This window comes from Arachis duranensis, chromosome 4 (assembly GCF_000817695.3).
Source record: "Arachis duranensis cultivar V14167 chromosome 4, aradu.V14167.gnm2.J7QH, whole genome shotgun sequence".
Classification (NCBI taxonomy): domain Eukaryota; kingdom Viridiplantae; phylum Streptophyta; class Magnoliopsida; order Fabales; family Fabaceae; genus Arachis; species Arachis duranensis.
Window position 1 is genome coordinate 57,601,434 of NC_029775.3, and position 19,329 is coordinate 57,620,762.

At 39.6% G+C, this 19,329-nt stretch overlaps 1 protein-coding gene across 1 annotated transcript; it reads left to right on the top strand.

Annotated features, from left to right (window-relative positions):
* The first annotated feature begins 15,096 nt into the window (after positions 1-15,096).
* On the top strand, positions 15,097-15,492 carry LOC107484485 (uncharacterized). Its single transcript, XM_016105049.1, has one exon. It carries the CDS (start codon positions 15,097-15,099, stop codon positions 15,490-15,492), a length of 396 nt encoding a protein of 131 aa, XP_015960535.1.
* Positions 15,493-19,329: the final 3,837 nt, after the last annotated feature.

Here is a 19,329-nt window from a genome sequence, read left to right on the forward strand (position 1 = left end):
GTAACCTGGATAGGGGAAGTGCTACCTTACTAAAGTCCTTAATGAATCTTCGGTAAAAACCTGCATGGCCAAGGAACGAATAGACTTTCCTCACAGAGAAGGGGTAAGGCAAACTAGAAATAACATCCACCTTTGCTGGATCTATAGAAATACCAGTATTAGACACAACATGTCCTAGTACAATTCCTTGTTTCACCATAAAATGACATTTTTTAAAATTTAATACAAGGTTTGTACTGACACATCTATCTAATACTCTAGATAGACTATCCAAGCAAAGGCTAAAAGAATCACCATAAATGCTAAAATCGTCCGTAAAAACTTCCATACAGTCCTCAATAGGATTAAAGAAAAGACTCATCATGCACCTTTGGAAAGTAGCTGGTGCATTGCACAAGCCAAAGGGCATTCTCTTGTAAGCATAAGTCCCAAAAGGACATGTAAAAGTAGTCTTTTCCTGATCTTCAGGGGCTATATGAATCTGGAAGTAGCCTGTGTAACCATCTAAAAAGCAATAATGTGATTTACCTGACAGGCGATCCAGCATTTGATCAATGAATGGAAGAGGGTAGTGATCCTTACGAGTGGCTTGGTTGAGACGCCTATAATCAATGCAAACCCTCCAGGCGTTCTGTACTCTGGTTGCTATGAGCTCTCCATGCTCATTCTTCACTGTAGTGACTCCAGACTTCTTGGGCACCACTTGTACTGGGCTCACCCATTCACTTTCTGAGATGGGGTAGATAATATCTGCCTCTAGTAGTCTGGTCACTTCCTTCTTGACAACCTCTAAGATAGTTGGGTTCAGTCTTCTTTGGGGTTGACGAACGGGTCTTGCTCCATCTTCTAAAAGTATTCTGTGCTCACAAACTTGAGGGTCGATGCCTACTATGTCTACCAAACTCCACCCAATTGCTTTCTTGTGCCTCCTCAGCACACTAAGTAACTGCTCTTCCTGTTGAGAAGTGAGATCCCGTGCAATGATAACTGGAAACTTCTGCTTGTCCTCGAGGTAAGCATATTTGAGGTGTGGAGGGAGGGGTTTCAATTCTAACTTCTGTTCATGGTCAGGCTCTGGATTGTCTGGAGCTGGTGGCAGTGGTAGAGTACTTTCATTGTCCTCAAAATTCCCCACACTCGGACCTTGTCCTATGTACTTCTTTTCAAACTCCTCCTGGTAAACTTCAGCTATGGTCTCATCTATGATGTCACACTGGAAGATAGAATGATCTTCTGGAGGATGCTTCATAACTCCATTCAGATTGAAGCTTACTACTCGGCCGTCTATTTCAAAAGAGTATGTTCCTGCAAAAGCATCTAATTTGAACTTCGAGGTCTTCAAGAAAGGTCTTCCGAGTAGGATTGATGATAGTTTCTCTGAGTCATTTTGGGGCATCTCTAGGATGTAAAAATCAATGGGAAAAGTGAGACCTTTAATACCTACTAATACATCTTCAGCAACTCCAGCCACTGTAATAATACTTTTATCTGCTAACACAAAACGAGCTGCCGACTTTTTTAAGGGATGGAGCCTCAAAACATCATATATAGATAAAGGCATTATACTAACACATGCTCCTAAATCACACATGTAGTCAGAAAATATCACACCTCCAATGGTACAGTTAACCATGCATGGACCTGGGTCACTACATTTTTCAGGTATATGTCCCATTAAAGCAGATATAGAACTACCTAAAGGAATAGTTTCTAATTCATTAATTTTGTCTTTATGTATGCATAAATCCTTTCGAAACTTTGTGTATTTAGGTATCTGTTGAATAACATAAAAAAGGGGAACAGTTACCTCAACCTTTTTGAATATTTCTACCATTTTGGGATCAGGTTCCAACTGCTTTCTGGGCTTCCTTGCAAGTTGTGAAAATGGAATAGGACTGGCATTTTCTATAGTGTCTGCGCCCTTTGGTGCTTCTTCCTGTGATTTAGCATTTTCTTCCTCAGCCATGTCCTGTATATCCTTTTCTTCCTCAACATCTTCTAATTCCACTACCTCTTCAGCTGAGGCGTGTTCAGGTGGGTTTGGCTCTTCCTGATTCCTCTCTTGTAATGTGGTTCTGGACCTTAGGGTGATGGCATTAATGCCTCCCTTTGAATTGGGTAATGGTTGAGAGGGGAGTCCATCAGAGCTTGAAGACTGGTTGTTGGAGTTGTTCATTGATCCAATCTGTGAGACAAGGGCTTGCAAAGTAGAAGTTAGACCATTCAGAGTAGCAGTAAAATTATTTTCCATGGCCTTTTATCTCCGATCAATAGATTGTAGTAACTCATCATTAGGAGATGAAGAGGGATAAGTGATCTGAGAGGTCTACTGAGATGCTTGAGGCTATCTTAGATAAGGTGCTCTGTAGGCCTGATTCTGATTTTGCTGCCTGAAGTTGTTATTATTATTCCACCTCTGATTTCCATAGTTATCTCAGCCTCCTCTGTTATGATTGTCCCTCAAACCCTGGTTTGAATTATCTCTCCAACCTTGGTTAGAGTTATCCTACCATCCATGGTTATAGCTGCCACCTTGATTGTACCCTTGATTGGGGCGGTCATAGAAGTTATGAGTGGCTGCTACAGTGTGGTCTTCCGGTTGAAGTTGCAGACACTCATCAGTGTAGTGACTGTAATCTGCACATATTCCACATACTCTTTGTGGAACCAACTGCTGGTTGTGCTATGGTGGAGAAGGCTGAACTTGCTGAGGCTATTGTTGACTTAGCTGCATCTGCTTCAGCAAGTTAGTCATTTCACATAAGCTCTGAGCTATAGCAGCAGTCTCTTTGCTAGTGGATACCTCTACGACAGCTCTTGACCGACTCTGTTTCTGCCTGTGATTCCTAGTAGATTCTGTTAAGTCGCTGATCAATTGCCATGCTTCTTCCGTAGTCTTGTACTTTTTCATAGACCCATTGCTAGCACCTTCCAATGTGGTCCTATCTTGAGATTTCATGCCCTGTGTAAAGTAGCCGAGTAACACTATCTTGTCAATCATATGGTGTGGACATGCTTCTAGAAGATTATTGAAGCGTTCCAAGTAGTCATAGAGAGTTTCAGATTCATCCTGAAAGATCATGGACATGTCTTTCCTCAGTTTATCGGCAACTTCAGCTGGAAAGAATTTCTCCAGAAATTCTCTTCTAAGTGTATCCCAATTGGAAACAGTTGTTCCGGGTTGAGTGTAGTACCACTCTCTTGCCTTTCCCTCAAGAGAGAATGGGAAGGCTTTTAACAGAATGGAGATTTCATCAGTGCCATCACGCTTAACAGTAGAACAGGCAGTCTGAAAATCCCTAAGGTGCTTGATAGGCTCTTGAGCAGGTAAGCCATGAAACTTGGGCATCGAGTTGAGTAGCGAAGATTTTTTTCGAAATCCACAGCCACTGCTGGGTGCTGTGCCTGAAATGGTTGTAGTGTAAAATCAGGGGCTCCTTCTTCCTAGATAGTGACTCCTAGGTGCTGCCATGTCACCTGCACATAAATCAACTGGATCAGTAGAGAGGGAGTTTGCTTCTTCCTTAAATGACGTTTCAGGTTCGTCCTCAAAGAGGACTCGCCGACGCCGAGCTTGCCTTATACGTGAAAGAGTTCTTTCAATCTCAGGGTCAAATACTGGCAAGCTTGGATCAGGAAGTGAACGCGTCATTTAACGAAAGAAACACACAGCTCATAGTGACAAAATAAAAAAGAGAAAAATTGCAATTAAATAAATGCCAATCAATAAATTAGCACACTGGCAATGGTGCCAAAAATTGACGTGGCGAAAATTGGCGCGTTAAGAATTTATTAATAGAAATACGTTGCAAGTACAGTCCTTAACCAGCCAAAAATCCACTTATCAATTTAAAAGGGTTGTCACAATATTGAAATTAAAATACTGGGAGTATGAATCCCAAGTCGTCTCCCAACGAGTTGCAGAGAAATGTGCTATTTTAACAATCAGGTGTTTTCAAAAATAGTTGAGTTGATAAGAGGAAATTAAATTAGAGAATTTAATTAATTTTAAATAAAAGCCTTGACTGGGAGTAGATTAGTTGGAAGCCCTATTCTTGTTGAAGTACTCTCAAGATTAATTAATAATTGGAAGTTGCTCTGCTTAGTTATCCCTTACTAGATAAAGGAAAGTCAAGCAAGTTGGAAAGTTGTTTCTAGTCACAAGTCCTAGTCCTCTCTCTTGGGAAGGACTAGTGTCAATGATTAGAGGGTGATCCAACAAATAACCCAATTATAATTTCTCTTTTGAGTGTTTCAACTCAAGGGTTCCTTTCAATCATCTCCCAATCAAGTTATGGGACTACTCACTCATCATAATTATAAACTTCACAGAATTAATGGAGAAAATAAAAAAAGACATGATGAATAATAATGAAAGGGATTAATTGAAAATAAAAAATAGTCTATATTAATAACTCATGAAAATAATCCAAAGTCAACTCTAGGGGAATTAAGAATATGGAAGAATAAATGAAAAGTAAATAACAGACTATAATGACTAGTACCAGAGGTAGACTCTTCTCAGAAGCTAAAGCCAAAACCTTCAAAATCCTAACTATGAATGTTCAAGTGAGTAAAACCTAGGGAGGAGCAATTTCAGATCTATAAACTAAAAATTATGCAGAATCAATGTTGTTTTTTTGTCTCTGCATGTTCCTTGGCTCTAATATGTGTTTCTGGGCCGAAAATTGGGTTGAAATCCGGCCCAGAAACTCTGCCAGCGACTTCTAAAATTCTGCAGATTGCGCATGTCACGCGGTCGCATCATCCACGTGTTCGCGTCACTCGGCGTTTCTCGTACCACGCGTGCGCTTCGTCCACACATTTCGTGTCGTTCATGCAGCTTCCAATCCGCGCGGTTGCGTCAGGCACGTGAGCGCGTCACTGTTATTTCTTCTATCTCGCACGGTCGCATCAGCCATGCGACCGCGTGACTTCTTGCTGGTTATCTCCTTAATTCTTTATGTTCCTTCCATTTTTTGCATGCTTCCATTCCAATCTCCAACTCATTCATGCCCTATAAAGCCTGAAACACTTAACATACAGATCACGGCATCGATGGAATAAAGGAGAATTAAAATACCTAATTAAAACTCTCTAGGAAGTAAGTTTTCAATCATGTAACAATTTTAGGAAGGAAATATAAATGCATGCTAATTATATGAATAAGTGGGTAAAGATCATGATAAAACCACACAATTAAACACAGTATAAACCATAAAATAGTGGTTTATCAATAAGATTTTTAAAATTGAAAGTTTGACTTGACTTATAGGAAACAACTTATTTTAAAATTTTTTGACTAAGTCAACTCAAATTTTTGAAATTTTGAGAGAAATAAAGAAAGGATATATATTTTTTTTATGAGGAGAGAGAAAAACACAAAAATGACTCACAACATGAAAATTATGAATCAAAACACATGATGCATGCAAGAACACTATGAATGTCAAGATGAACACCAAAAACACTTTGAATGTCAAGATGAACATCAAGACTTATTTTTGAAAAATTTTCAAGAAAAGAAAACATGCAAGACACCAATCTTAGAAATTTTTCATGCTTAGACACTATGAATGCAAAAATGCATATGAAAAACAAGAAAAGACACAAAACAAGAAAATGCAAAGATCAAACAAGAAGACTTACCAAGAACAACTTGAAGATGATGAAGAACACATGCATGAGTTTTCGAAAAAATGCAAAAAAATTTTAAAACATGTAATTGACACCAAACTTAAAAATTGACTCAAAACTCAAACAAGAAACACAAAATATTTTTTTATTTTTATGATTTTCTAATTTTTTTGGATTTTTTTGAAAATAATTTTTGGAAAAAACGAAAAAGAAAAAAATTTTTGAAGCAAGTACATTGCGTCATCCAAGTAATAAACCTTACCTAAGTAAGGGTCGATCCCACGGAAATTGTTGGTATGAAGCAAGCTATGGTCATCTTGTAAATCTCAGTTAGGCGGATTCAAATAGTTATAATGGTTTTCGAAAATAATACTAAATGAAGCGTAAAGTAAAGATAGAGATACTTATGTAAATCATTGGTGGAATTTCATATAAGCGTATGAAGATGTTGTGCTCCTTCTGAATCTCTGCTTTCCTACTGCCTTCATCCAATCCTTCTTACTCCTTTCCATGGCAAGCTGTATGTAGGGCATCACCGTTGTCAATGGCTACATCTCATCCTCTCAATGAAAATGGTCCAAATGCTCTATCACGGCACGGCTAATCATCTGTCGGTTTTCGATCATGTCGGTATAGAATCTATTGATTCTTTTGCGTCTGTCACCACGCCTATGTTTGAAGCTCGTCACAGCCATTCAATCCTTGAATCCTACTCAGAATACCACAGACAAGGTTTAGACTTTTCGGATTCTCAAGAGTGGCCGCCAAAGGGTTCTAGCCCATACAACAAAGATTCTGATTAAGTAATCCAAGAGATATGCGCTTGGTCTAAGGTAGAATGGAAGTGGTTGTCAAGCACGCATTCATAAGGATGGATGATGATGAGTGTCATGGATCATCACATTCATCAGTTTGAAGTGCAACGAATATCTTAGAATAATAACAAGCATGAATTGAATAGAAAACTGTAGTACTTTGCATAAAAACTCAAGGTGCAGCAGAGCTCCACACCTTAATTTATGGTGTGTAGAAACTCCACCGTTGAAAATACATAAGTGATCAAGGTTCAAGCATGGCCGAATGGCCAGCCCCCAAAGTCTAGGAACCAAACGTCCAAAGATGGATGCTAAGATAAAGACGAAACCAAGATGTCTAATACAATAGTAAAATGTCCTATTTATACTAGACTAGCTACTAGGGTTTACAGAAATAAGTAATTAATGCAAAAATCCACTTCCGGGGCCCACTTGGTGTGTGCTTGGGCTGAGCTTGAGCTTTACACGTGCAGAGGCTTCTCTTGGAGTTAAACACCAAGTTGTAACGTGTTTTGGCGTTTAACTCTGCTTTGTGACATGTTTCTAGCGTTTTACTCCAGAATGCAACATGGAACTGGCGTTGAACGCCAGTTTGCGTCATTTAAGCTCGAAAAAAGTATGGACCATTATATATTGCTGGAAAGCTCTAGATGTCTACTTTCCAGCACTGTTGAGATCGCGCCATTTGGAGTTTTGTAGCTCCATAAAATCTATTTCGAGTGTAGGGAGTTCAGAATCCAACAGCATCAGCAGTCCTTTGTCAGCCTCCTATCAGAGTTTTGCTCAGGTCCCTCAATTTCACCCAGAAAATACCTGAAATAACAGAAAAACACATAAACTTATAGTAAAGTCTAGAAATGTGAATTTAGCATAAAAACTAGAGAAAACATCCCTAAAAGTAGCTAGATCCTACTAAAAACTATCTCAAAACAATGCCAAAAAACGTATAAATTATCTGCTCATCACCAACCCATCAAGTCGAAGCTCAATGGATTGCCTTAGATCTAAAGGAATGGCAAGCTTCTTCTATAGGTTGAGTTTTTGCCCCTGAAAAGTTGGGAAGCGGAGCTCACAGTATAGGTTTGGAAACTTCTCTCCATTGGAAGGGGGCAGTAACTGATATGCTTTCTCCTTGTCTAAAAGAGGGTTCTTGGCATAATCGAAGAAGGGAGAAGCAGTGGAAGATTGGGATTTCTTCCTTTTTCAAGAGGTAACCTTGGCTTTTCCCCTGTTAGAGATCTTAGAGAAAATAGAAATCATAGGATATAAACAATTAAACCAAGTAAAGAAGTATAAAGTACAGACAATAAGAGGATTGACATATTCATGAAGTGAGGCAAAGAAGAAAATTCTTAGAATTCAAGAAAATAGAGATTAAACACCAAATAGGATACAAACCAAGAAATCAAGCAATGCTAGCTAAGTGCTTGTTTGTTAAGAAATAACAAGTATCATCCCTCGAAAGAAACTAAAAGAGTTAGTTGAAAACTAAAAGAAAGGTCACAAAGTCAAGCAAGACAAAAGTTAGAAAAGTGTGTTAAAATTAGCGGCATGGTAATGTAGTTCTTAACTAAAATGAATTCCCAAAGTTGAAGAACAAGCAAGCTCACTTGCAAGATGACGACAATCACAAATGCACATAAAAGGGAACCAAAGTAAATGCGAAAATGCGGGCCTGTCAATTCATGAAGTGAATTTGGCAATAATAGAATGTATCAAGGTAAAACAGCCCAAATTCAGTTCACAGCTGGAAATTAATAGTAAAAGGATTTCAGAAATATTCAGCAGCATTCTAATAAACCCCAATTTTGTGGTTTATCTTGTGCTTAATATGGGGTTTTTGTCAATATTTCTCGCACTTATTCACAAGAAATGCATGGTTTTGTGTTCACTTCCTAATATTGCTCCATGATGGAAAACATGCTTATTTTGCCATAGAATTGCTATATTTTGATCCTCTTTATTGCCATTCGATGCCGTGATGTATTTGTTGAGTGATTTTAGAATTAATAGGGTAAGAATAGCCTAGAAGAGAGAAAGAAAGCATGCACAAGAGGAAGGAACATGAAGATTTGGATTTTGGGAACTTCAGCACCGACGCGCATGCGTACTTCACGCGCATGCGTGGATGAGGATAGCTGAAAGCGACGCGCAAGGATGGACGCATCCGCGCAGGCCAGAGAATTCCAACTGACGCGCACGTGCACTTGGCGCGCACGCGTGGATCACAAAAGCAATCGGTGCACACGCGCGGGAAGCTGCACGTGACCTCATTAAAGGAAATCATGCCTGGCAATTTCTGAGGCTCATTAGGCCCATATTCAAGCTGTTTCTGCATGGAAAGAGACCCAAGGATGCTAGGGAGAAGGGAGGATCAATCATTTTTACACTAAGACACATTTTCTAGTTTCTGGGTTCTTTGTTCTTCTAGAGAGAGAAACCCTTGTTCTTCTCTATATCTAGCTTTAATTTGATCTTCCTTTGTTGAATTCTGAATTGGATCTTGTTAATTACTAGTTTTGATTGTTTAATTTGAATCTCTTAGTATAATTTTGCCTAGATCTTGTGTTAGTTTTATGGATTCTTGTCAATGGTTACTTTATACCCATTGCATGAATGTTGTGAATCTTGGTTCGTTGATGTTACATTGATTATTTCTATGATTAATTGTAGAACCCTTAGTGGTCAATTTGATAGCCATTGACACTAGCCTACTACTAGGTTAATTAGTAGTGAGGTTAGACCTTATGGGTGGATGTTGAACCAAACCATTTAACATACTTCAAGTATAGAAGTAAACTTAATGAGTTTGGTTCCTCATAATTGTCAAGATATGGTTATTAGACAAATATAGTGACCCCAATTCCCATGTCTAGCCAAGAGTTGCTTTTATCATTCTTAATTGAAGACCCAAAAATCTTGATTGCTTTGCCTTGATTATAGTTATTGTTTAGTTGAGAGTAGAATTATATTGAATGGTTGTCTTCTTAGTTTGGAATTGCTCACATCTTGATTAGTTATTTGAATTATTTCCTTGCACTTTAAGATTACCTGTTTGCTAAGATTCCTAGTTTAATTCCTTGCCCATGACTTACAACCCCGGATTTCTAACCAATGTTGAAGCATATGTTTGCCCATTCCTTGTGAGACGACCCGAGGTTTGAATACTTCAGTTATTTTATTGGGGTTGAACTTGTGACAACCAATTCCTTTCTAAATTTGATCCTCGAGGATTGTTGTTGGTAGAGCTATACTTGCAACGCAACTTTATTGAGAAATTATCTTCCGACATAGTCCACGAGCGCTCATCAAATTTTTGGCGCCGTTGCCGGGGAATGGTTGCAACATATGCCTTGATATTGGTTATGTGAATATGTGAATATTGTAGATAGTTTGTTTGCTTTCAACACTTAGCTATAGTTTAGCCTCTTGTTTTTGTGCTATGACTCTCAAATTTGATGACTCGGTCTCAACCGATTTCTAGCTTAGCCGATTTGGATCCCGAGATTGAAAGAACTTTGTCACACGCTTGGCAAGCTAGACAGTGGTTGGATTATACGGCTAGTGCTTTGGTCTCTCTTGAGGAACACACCGAATCACTAGACAGTACCGAGAGTGATTTGGAGTCCGCTACTTCCTATTCTTTTGTTGGCACTATTAATACATCTTTGCATCCTACAGGTGAGCCATACATGGCGGGGCCACGCCGGATCACTTTGCATGAGCAAGGAGCTCCGGATATCATATTTCAACCGTTGCAAGAAAGGTATCCTAACCTTGATCCAAACTTTGAATTGAAGAATAGTTTGATAGATCTACTACCTAAGTATCATGGGTTGCCGGGTCAAGACCCCATTCGACATCTAAAGGATTTTCAAGTTGCTTGTTCTATGGCTCGAAGGCATGGAGCCGATGAGGTGGCTATCATGGTTTTTGCCTTCCCTTTCTCTCTTGAAGCACAAGCAAAGACATGGTTTTATTCGCTACCGGATGAGATTGCGACCAATTAGAATTTCTTGAGAAGAGTTTCTAGATAAATTCTTCCCACCGGAAAAGACCGACTACATCCGGAAGGAGATTTTGGGTATAATGCAAAGAGACCAAGAGAGTTTGTACGAGTATTGGTCTCGGTTTAAGAGGCTATTGGAATCTTGTCCACACCATGGAATGAACACCCACTTACTCATTAGCTACTTCACCGGAGGTCTTTATGTGGAAGATAGAAGATTGCTCACCGCTTCTAGCGGTGGTTCCCTTTCAAAAAACAAGACGTAGGGAGAAGCTTGGAATTTGATAAAGGATGTTGCCGAAGCTACACAACATACAAGGGTGAGAAGTAATCCTCTCAAGGGTGTGGTAGAACCGTCCCCTTCCGAATCAAGCCTAACCAAAGCACTTGGGGATATAACCGCCTTCCTCACGCAAATACAAAAGGATCAAAGGGAATTATACTCCATCCAAGCCATCCAAGCTCCACCTCCAGTTACTCAACTTGACGGCCCTCCTAGGATTTATGGTTTGTGCTCTAGCACTATACATTACACTGATCAATGCCATCAAATTCAAGAGGAACATGCCCTTGTAGTGGCCAATGTGAATTACAACAACCGTCCACCCTATCCTTCTCAAGGCCAAAACAACTACCCATATGGTAGTAATCAACATCAAGGGTGGATGGATAATACACAAGGAAGCAATCAAAACCAAAGATGGAACAACTCTTCTTCTCATCATAAAAACAACCAATCTTCATCTCAATACCACCATAATAACACCAACTACCAAGCCAACCAAAGTCACTCCAACCAAAACCAAAACAACTACACCAAGTACCAAGCACCACACCATTGACAACAATCCTACCAAACCTCTCCATCTCCCACCAATCAGGTTGACAAGCTTAGAGCTGCTATGGAGAAACAACATGAGAGTAACAAGGCTCAATTTGATGCCTTGGACGCTCAATTGGCTAACCTCACCAACATGCTTTCGAAGATGGTCATGTCAAACTAACCCCCCACCTCCAACAACAACACCAACTAACCCTCAAGCTCTTCTAACCTTCCATCCCAACCCCAAGCAAACCCAAAGGGCGGTCTCAATGCCATCACTCTATGGCCAAGAACTACATTAGAGGAGATACCTCCAAGGGTCTTGGAGGACATTCATGAGGAAGAAGTGGTTGTTGAAGCTCCACATGAAGAGGAGGAGGTAGACAAAAGGCATGAGGAAGAAGGAGTAAACCTCAAGGAACCCAAGAGGAAACCTATAGTGGATGAGTCCATCCCTATTCCATTCCCTTCCATGGTGAAGAAAGCAAAGAAGACATTGGAATTTGATTTGAATATGCTTCAAGTGTTCAAGAAGGTTGAGGTAACCATACCACTTCTTAATGCTATTCAACAAATTCCAAAGTATGCAAAATTTTTGAAAGACTTGTGTACACACAAGGATAGGATAGGAGAATTGGAGACATTATCCTTGGGTAGCTCAATTTCTTCCTTGATGGAACCTATTCCAAAGAAATGTGGTGACCCTGGGCCTTGTTTGGTGTCTTGTTCTATTGGTGGATGCACTTTTCATGATTGTATGTGTGACCTTGGAGCTTGTGTAAGCATCATGCCGCTTTCTACCTTTGTGCGGTTGAATTTAGCTCCATTAAAGAAGTCGACAGCGAGGTTTGCCTTAGCCGATAAAACTGTGATCACGGTAACAGGAATAGCCGAAGATGTACTTGTGGTGATCAAGGATTTGGTTTTTCCGGTAGACTTTTACATCCTTGAAATGCCTCTAACAGAAAATAGAAGCTCATCCTCCATTCTACTTGGTAGACCCTTCCTTAAGACCTCTAAATTCAAGTTAGATGCCTTCATCGGCACATATTCCTTTGAGGATGGAAACAAGACTATCAAGTTCAATTTAGAAGAAGCCATGAAGTATCCTCCCGAAGAGCATTCCGTTCTCCGATGTGATGTAATTGATGAGGTGGTAGCGGAAGTGCAAGAAGAAGACCATAACAAGTTGTGCTACCATATTGTTGAAGAGATGGATGACAAAGAGGGTGAACATGAGAAAGTTATTAAGAATGAACTCCGTGAGCTTGACGAAAAGGAACCTCAGCTTGAGGCAAAGAGTGAATTGAAGCCTCTTCCATCTCATTTGAAGTATGCTTTATTAGAAGAGAACCAAAAGTTTTCGGTCATTATTGCTAGTGAGCTTTCTAGTGAAGAAGAAGAAAAGCTCCTAGATGTTCTCATAAGGTACAAGAAGGCAATTGGTTGGAGCCTAGCCGATATTGTGGGGATTGACCCTCGCAAGTGCATGCATCGTATATTTCCCCAAGAGGGAGCTAGGCCGGTTAGGCAACCACAAAGGAGGCTCAACCCAACCATACTCGATGTGGTAAAGAAGGAGGTCACTAGGCTACTTGACGCGGGTATCATATACTCGATTTCTGACAATGAGTGGGTGAGCCCGGTCCAGGTTGTTCCCAAGAAATCAAGCATCACTGCGGTTAAAAAGGATGATGGTGAAATGGTCACCAAGAGAGTACAAAATGCGTGGCGAGTGTGCATCGATTATATAAGGTTGAATGCCGCTACAAGGAAGGACCACTACCCTTTGCCCTTTATTGATCAGATGTTGGACCGTTTGACGGGTAAATCCCATTACTGCTTTCTTGATGGATTCACTAGTTACTTCTAGATTCATATTGCTCCTGAAGATCAGAAAAAGACCACATTCACTTGCCCTTTTGGCACCTTTGCCTACAAAAGGATGCCATTTAGACTATGTAATGCACCTGCTACTTTTCAGCGGTGCATGACTAGTGTCTTTTCTGATCTAATGGAGAGTTGTCTAAATGTCTTTATGGATGACTTCAGTGTTTATGGAACTTCATTTGATTGTTGCTTAGAGAACTTGGCCAAGGTCTTAGCTAGATATGTTGACACTAACCTTGTCTTGAATTTTGAGAAATGTCACCTTATGGTAAGACAAGGTATAGTGTTAGAACATGTAGTATCTCATGAAGGAATTTCTGTAGACCCGGCCAAGATTGATGTTATCACCACTTTATCTCACCCCTCATCTGTGAGGGAGGTCCACTCATTTTTAGGACTGCAGGATTCTATAGGCGCTTTATCAAAGATTTCAGCAAGATTGCTTTGCCATTGTCGCGCCTACTCCAAAAAGATGTGGACTTTGAGTTTGACAGTGAATGTGTGAAAGCTTTTGAAGAGCTAAGGAGAGTTCTTACCACGGCACTGATTGTACGAGGCCCCAATTGGACATTGCTATTTAAGATAATGCGCGATGCGTCAAACCATGCTATAGGTGCCGTGCTTGCACAGCGCGATGGTAAACTCCCTTATGTCATTGCATACTCTTCTAAAACACTTGATGCAGCACAATCCAACTATACCACTACTGAAAAGGAATTCCTAGCTATTGTTCATGCTTTAGATAAATTCAGATCTTATTTGCTAGGATCAAAGATAGTGGTATACACGAATCATGCAGCTTTGAAATACTTATTGTCAAAGAATGAGTCAAAACATAGACTCATACGTTGGATCTTGCTTTTGCAAGAATTTGACATTGAGATTAGGGACTGGAGTGGATCTCAAAACATGGTTGCAGATCATTTAAGCTACCTTGAGAATTTAAAATCTGATCCATTTTCGATCAATGACTCATTCCCATTGGATAGTTTGCATGCTGTGTCGGATAGCTTTCCTTGGTTTGCCCCAATGGCAATCTACTTGGTAGCGAAACTCTTCCCTCCTAACTTTTCTAAACACCAAAGAGATAAGTTGAGGAGTGATTCCAAATACTACATTTGGGATGACCCTCACTTGTGGTAGAGGGGAGTGGACTAAGTAATTCGAAGATGTGTCCCGGAGTCTGAAATCCAACCCATTCTTGAAGCTTGCCATTCGTCCGAATGTGGTGGCCACTTTGGCCCACAAAGGACCGCTAAAAAGGTGTTGGATTGTGGATTCTGGTGGCCACCTTATTCAAGGATGCTAACTGGTTATGTGTGTCTTGCCATCAGTGTCAAAAGTCGGGAAACACGTCCCAAAGGGATGAGATGCCTCAACAACCTATGTTGTTCTGTGAGATATTTGATGTATAGGGCATTGACTTTATGGGACCATTTCCCAACTCCAGTGGGTATCTGTATATTCTGTTAGCGGTTGACTACATGTCAAAGTGGGTGGAAGCAATACCTACCCGCCTTGACGATGCCAATACTGTCGTTTCTTTTATTAGGACTAACATTGTATGCCGTTATGGGTCACCACGAGCAATTGTGAGCGACCAAGGATCCCACTTTTGTAATAGGAAAGTAGAGGCACTGCTCAAGCACTATGGGGTAGTGCATAAGGTTGTCATTGCTTATCATCCGCAAACCAACGGACAAGCGGAAGTGTCCAACCGGGAGATTAAGAGAATCTTGGAGAAAATGGTCAATCCACAAAGGAAGGATTGGAGCCCCCGGTTAGGAGATGCACTATAGGCGTATAGAACAGTATACAATACTCTGTTAGGGATGAGTCCCTTTCGGATCGTCTATGGTAAGGCATGCCACTTTTCGATGGAGATTGAGCACAAAGCCTATTGGGTAGTAAAGTGGTGCAACATGGATTTGACCCAAGCAGGAGTAGCCAGAAAATTGCAGATAGAGGAGCTCGAGTGTTTGAGGAACGAAGCGTATGAGAATGCCCAGATTTACAAGGAAAAGACTAAAGTATTCCATGACCATCACATCCAGAAGAAGGACTTCCAAGAAGGTGATGAGGTTCTCCTCTACAATTCGAGGCTTTGTTTCATGACTGGCAAGCTCCGCTCTAGATGGGAAGGACGTTTCAAGGTGAAGGAGATAAAGCCCTATGGAGTGGTGGAGTTGTTTGATCCTAAAAGTGAAGCAACTTTCAAGGTGAATGGACATAGAGTGAAGAAGTACCATGGCTACAAGCTCCCAAAAGAGCTAGAGGTGTTCCTATTGGCGGATGCACCTAGAGAAGGAGAAGCTTAAGCGACTGACCGTCCAACTTAAGGATGTTAAAGAAAAGTGCTTGGTGGGAGGCACCACACCGTGGTAAGATCTTCCTTGTGTATACCATCTTGCTTTTAGCTTTAGATTCTTGTGAATTTTGTGACTTCTTGATGTTGTTGATTGCTTAGGAAAGCTAGTTTTATTGATCTTGTTGGATAACTAGGATATTTAGATAGATTTCATCATTTTGGTACGGAAGAATTGTTGAAGTGGAGAGAATGCTATATTTTGAATAGTGCATGAATTTGAGTGTGTTCTCTTGGCTACTAGCTTGAACACCTGCCAAAAATGTGTTAGAATAGCTTCTTTTATGTTGTAAAAAAAAAGCAAGGAAAAATAGCATCCCCGCGCGAGCGCACTGTGCGCGCACGCCGGTGGTGCATTCTTACTCCTGGGCTAGAAAACCAGAGATTTGTGTCTACCTTGTGCCCACTTTGTGTCCACTTTATCTCAGACACCCACGCGCCAACGTGCATGCCGCCTGCGCGCCCCCTAGCAACTTGGCCATCGACGCACAAGCACACTGTGCGCGCGCGCGCCTGATGAGAGGATTTTTGACGGTTTAGAATTTCACCAATGAAGTTTTCTTGTAAAGTATAGTCTCTAAACCAACAATAATCCTTTCATACAAAAATTTGTTTGTCACGAGTACAAACCCCTAAAATCTATAAATCGAAGTATTTAAACCTCAGGTCGTCTCTCAAAGGACTTGCAGGGTAGTGTTCTTGTTATTGGTTATGGACTTGTTTATTTTGGGGTTTTGAATAAGAAACATGTATAGTAAATGGTAGTGAAATTCTATTAACAAAATAGTCTTGGTAAGGTTTGGTTGTCAAGGGTCTCTATCATTATCACTAGCCACAATTATGATAGTTACAAGGATCAATCCCACTAAGTCATCCTTGAACAAGTAGCAAAGGAAAGTCATGTGAGTTTTATCAATCCAAGTCCATAAATCCTACTTTTCACTAGTTGAATTAATGAAGGCTAGAGTCAATGGCTATCAACTATCAATCACTTGGACATTAGTAACTCAAGAGTTCCTAAGTTACCTTCCCAAGCCAAGAACATAAAATTCTTCTCTAACATCCTTCCAAGCATTTAATCAAACACTTGGAAGGTACAAAAGAAAAGTATAGTAAATCACAACAAGAATGAATTCTAAAAACAATCAAATGCAAAGAATTAACAACAACTATCAAGGAAATCACAATTATCATGAATTACCTCAAATTGCATTATTAAAAGAAAATAAAGAGAACAAGAGTATCTCAATTACAAAACCTAGAAACAAAATAAGAGAAATTACAACAAGAGAATAGGGATAGAAAGAAGAACCAAAGTGTAGCAATCATCAATTGAAGGTAGAAGTAGAAGGAGACTTGAATTAAACCTAGAACTATGAGATCCTAATCTAACCCTAATTCCTAATCCTATAGAGAAGTGAGAGCTTCTCTCTCTAAAACTAACTAATCCTAATCCTAATGAGTGTGTAAGATACAATGAGTGAAAGATGCCTTCCCCTTCAATCCTTAGTCCTCTTAATCCTTCTCTAACAGAATTCCAGCGCCAAATAGGTCTAGAAACCCTCCAAAATCGCCAGGCACAAGTTGCACTAAAAGAATCACGTGCGCACTGCGATGCGTACGCGCACGATACGCGTACGCGTCCCTGGCCAATTTTGCGAGGTGCGCGCGAGCGTCTTGTGCGCGTGCGCGTCCTTGGCGGGGATCAATTCTTTGGCTTTTTATACTTCTCTCCACTTGCATGCTTCCTTCCTCGCTCCTTTGATCCATTATAAGCCTATTTCATCCTGAGATTACTAGCAAACACATCAAGGCACCTTATGGAATCAAGAGAGAATTAAAATTATCAAATTAGAGGCTTAGAAAGCATGTTTTTACAATTAAGCACAAATAAGGGAGAGATCACAAAATCATGCTAATTCATTGGCTAAATGTGAAAAAAGGTTAGCAAAATACTCTAAATTCAACACAAGATAAACCCTAAAAGTGGGGTTTATCAACCTCCCCACACTTAAACCTTAGCATGTCCTCATGCTAAAATAAGAAGGAAACAGGGGGTATGATCTTTATTAAATGCAACTAAACTATATGAACCTATCTAAATGCAACTTCCTAAAGTGAATGCAAATGCTTGGTCAACATAATTCAACTTCCAAGAGAACATGTATAAGCATGAGAGTTAGAGCAATAGGAATCAAGTCTAAACCACAATTGTATTGAATTATCAAAAGAAATTCAAGCTTGCACGAATATAGATAATATGGGTGAACACATGTAATTGAACTTTTGAACCCTCACCGGATGTGTATCCGCTCTATTCACTCAAGTAGTTAAGGGTTAATTCACTCAATTCTCTTCTAATTATGCTTTCCAAAATTTGATTTTCTTCTAACAATCGACACCTATTCAATGCATGCATACATTCATCATGAGGTCTTTCCTTTAGGTTGTAATGGGGTTAGGGTCAAGGTGGGATCATTTATGGTTAAGTGGACTAGAGTTTGGATCTTTGATTAGTATAAACTTTCCAACCTAACCTATGCAATGACCTATACAAATTCAAACTATTCTAACTACCCATTCTTTATTTTCTTACATATTCATGCATTGTCTTTTCTTGGTTCACAACACCTATGCATTGATTCCTTCACTGAGCTTCACTTTGGGGCATTTTGTCCCCTTTGGTTGCTTTCTTTTCATTTTCTTTCATTTTCTTCTCTTTTTTTTCTTTTCTATATTTCTTTTCTTTTATTTTTTTCTCATTTCATTTTTTTTCTTTCATACTTTGTACAAGAACATCAATTGCATAAGGTCTTATATGTTTAATCAATACATGAGTATGTATTCCTAATTCCTAAATATGGAAGTGTAACTACCCCTTTTATCCCACCCAATGTTCCCAAGCCTCACCAACTTTGAATAATGAATACTCTCACGAGCCTAGGCTAATCAAAGATCCAAGCAAGGGACTTTCATTGGTTTTCCGCCTTGGGCTTGTAATATGCTAAAATAAAAATAAGTTGTTAAGCGTAGGCTTAAAATTGGCTACAATGGGGAGTAAAAGGTAGGCTATTTGGGTGAGTGAGCTAATGAAATAATGGCCTCAATCATATAAATGCATAAATACAAGGAATGAATAGACATATAGAATCAAGCAAATTAAGGGTCACAATCATAGAAAGAGAACAATTGCACACAAGAATGGAAAGTAAGTGGTTATAAAATGTAACCATGTCAATAGGCTCAAATCTCACAAGCTTGTGTTTTTAGCTCAATACATACTTCACAAAGTATGAATTCAAGCAAGCTACAAAAATTTTTCAATCAATTGGGTTGTGCTCTCTAGATGGGTTCCTTGAAAAGTTCCATTATTTTGGCTAAGCATTGTTGTGATTGAAAAGTTCCTTAGTTTACCCTTTCTATTTCCAATCAAAACAAATTTTATATGTAAAAGGGTTGACTATGTCTCAACAATTCCAAAATATTTTCTAATCACAACTACAAGCTACTAAGAAGATAACTATATAGAGAAAAAGCTATTAAGAAGATAACTATATAGAGAAAAATCTAACTAATATCTAATATCCAAAATAAAAGAGTAATGTGTCCAAAATATCTAACACAATATATACAATAACATGCAAAATAGGATAGCTAGGAGGATATAACTAGGAAATACGCCCAAAATATTTCACTGGTCCTCAAATGATGCCAATGGCAGCCTCCCCACACTTAAGATCAAGCATCGTCCCCGATGCTAATCCTGAGGGTCAGGGAGAGGTGCTGGCTC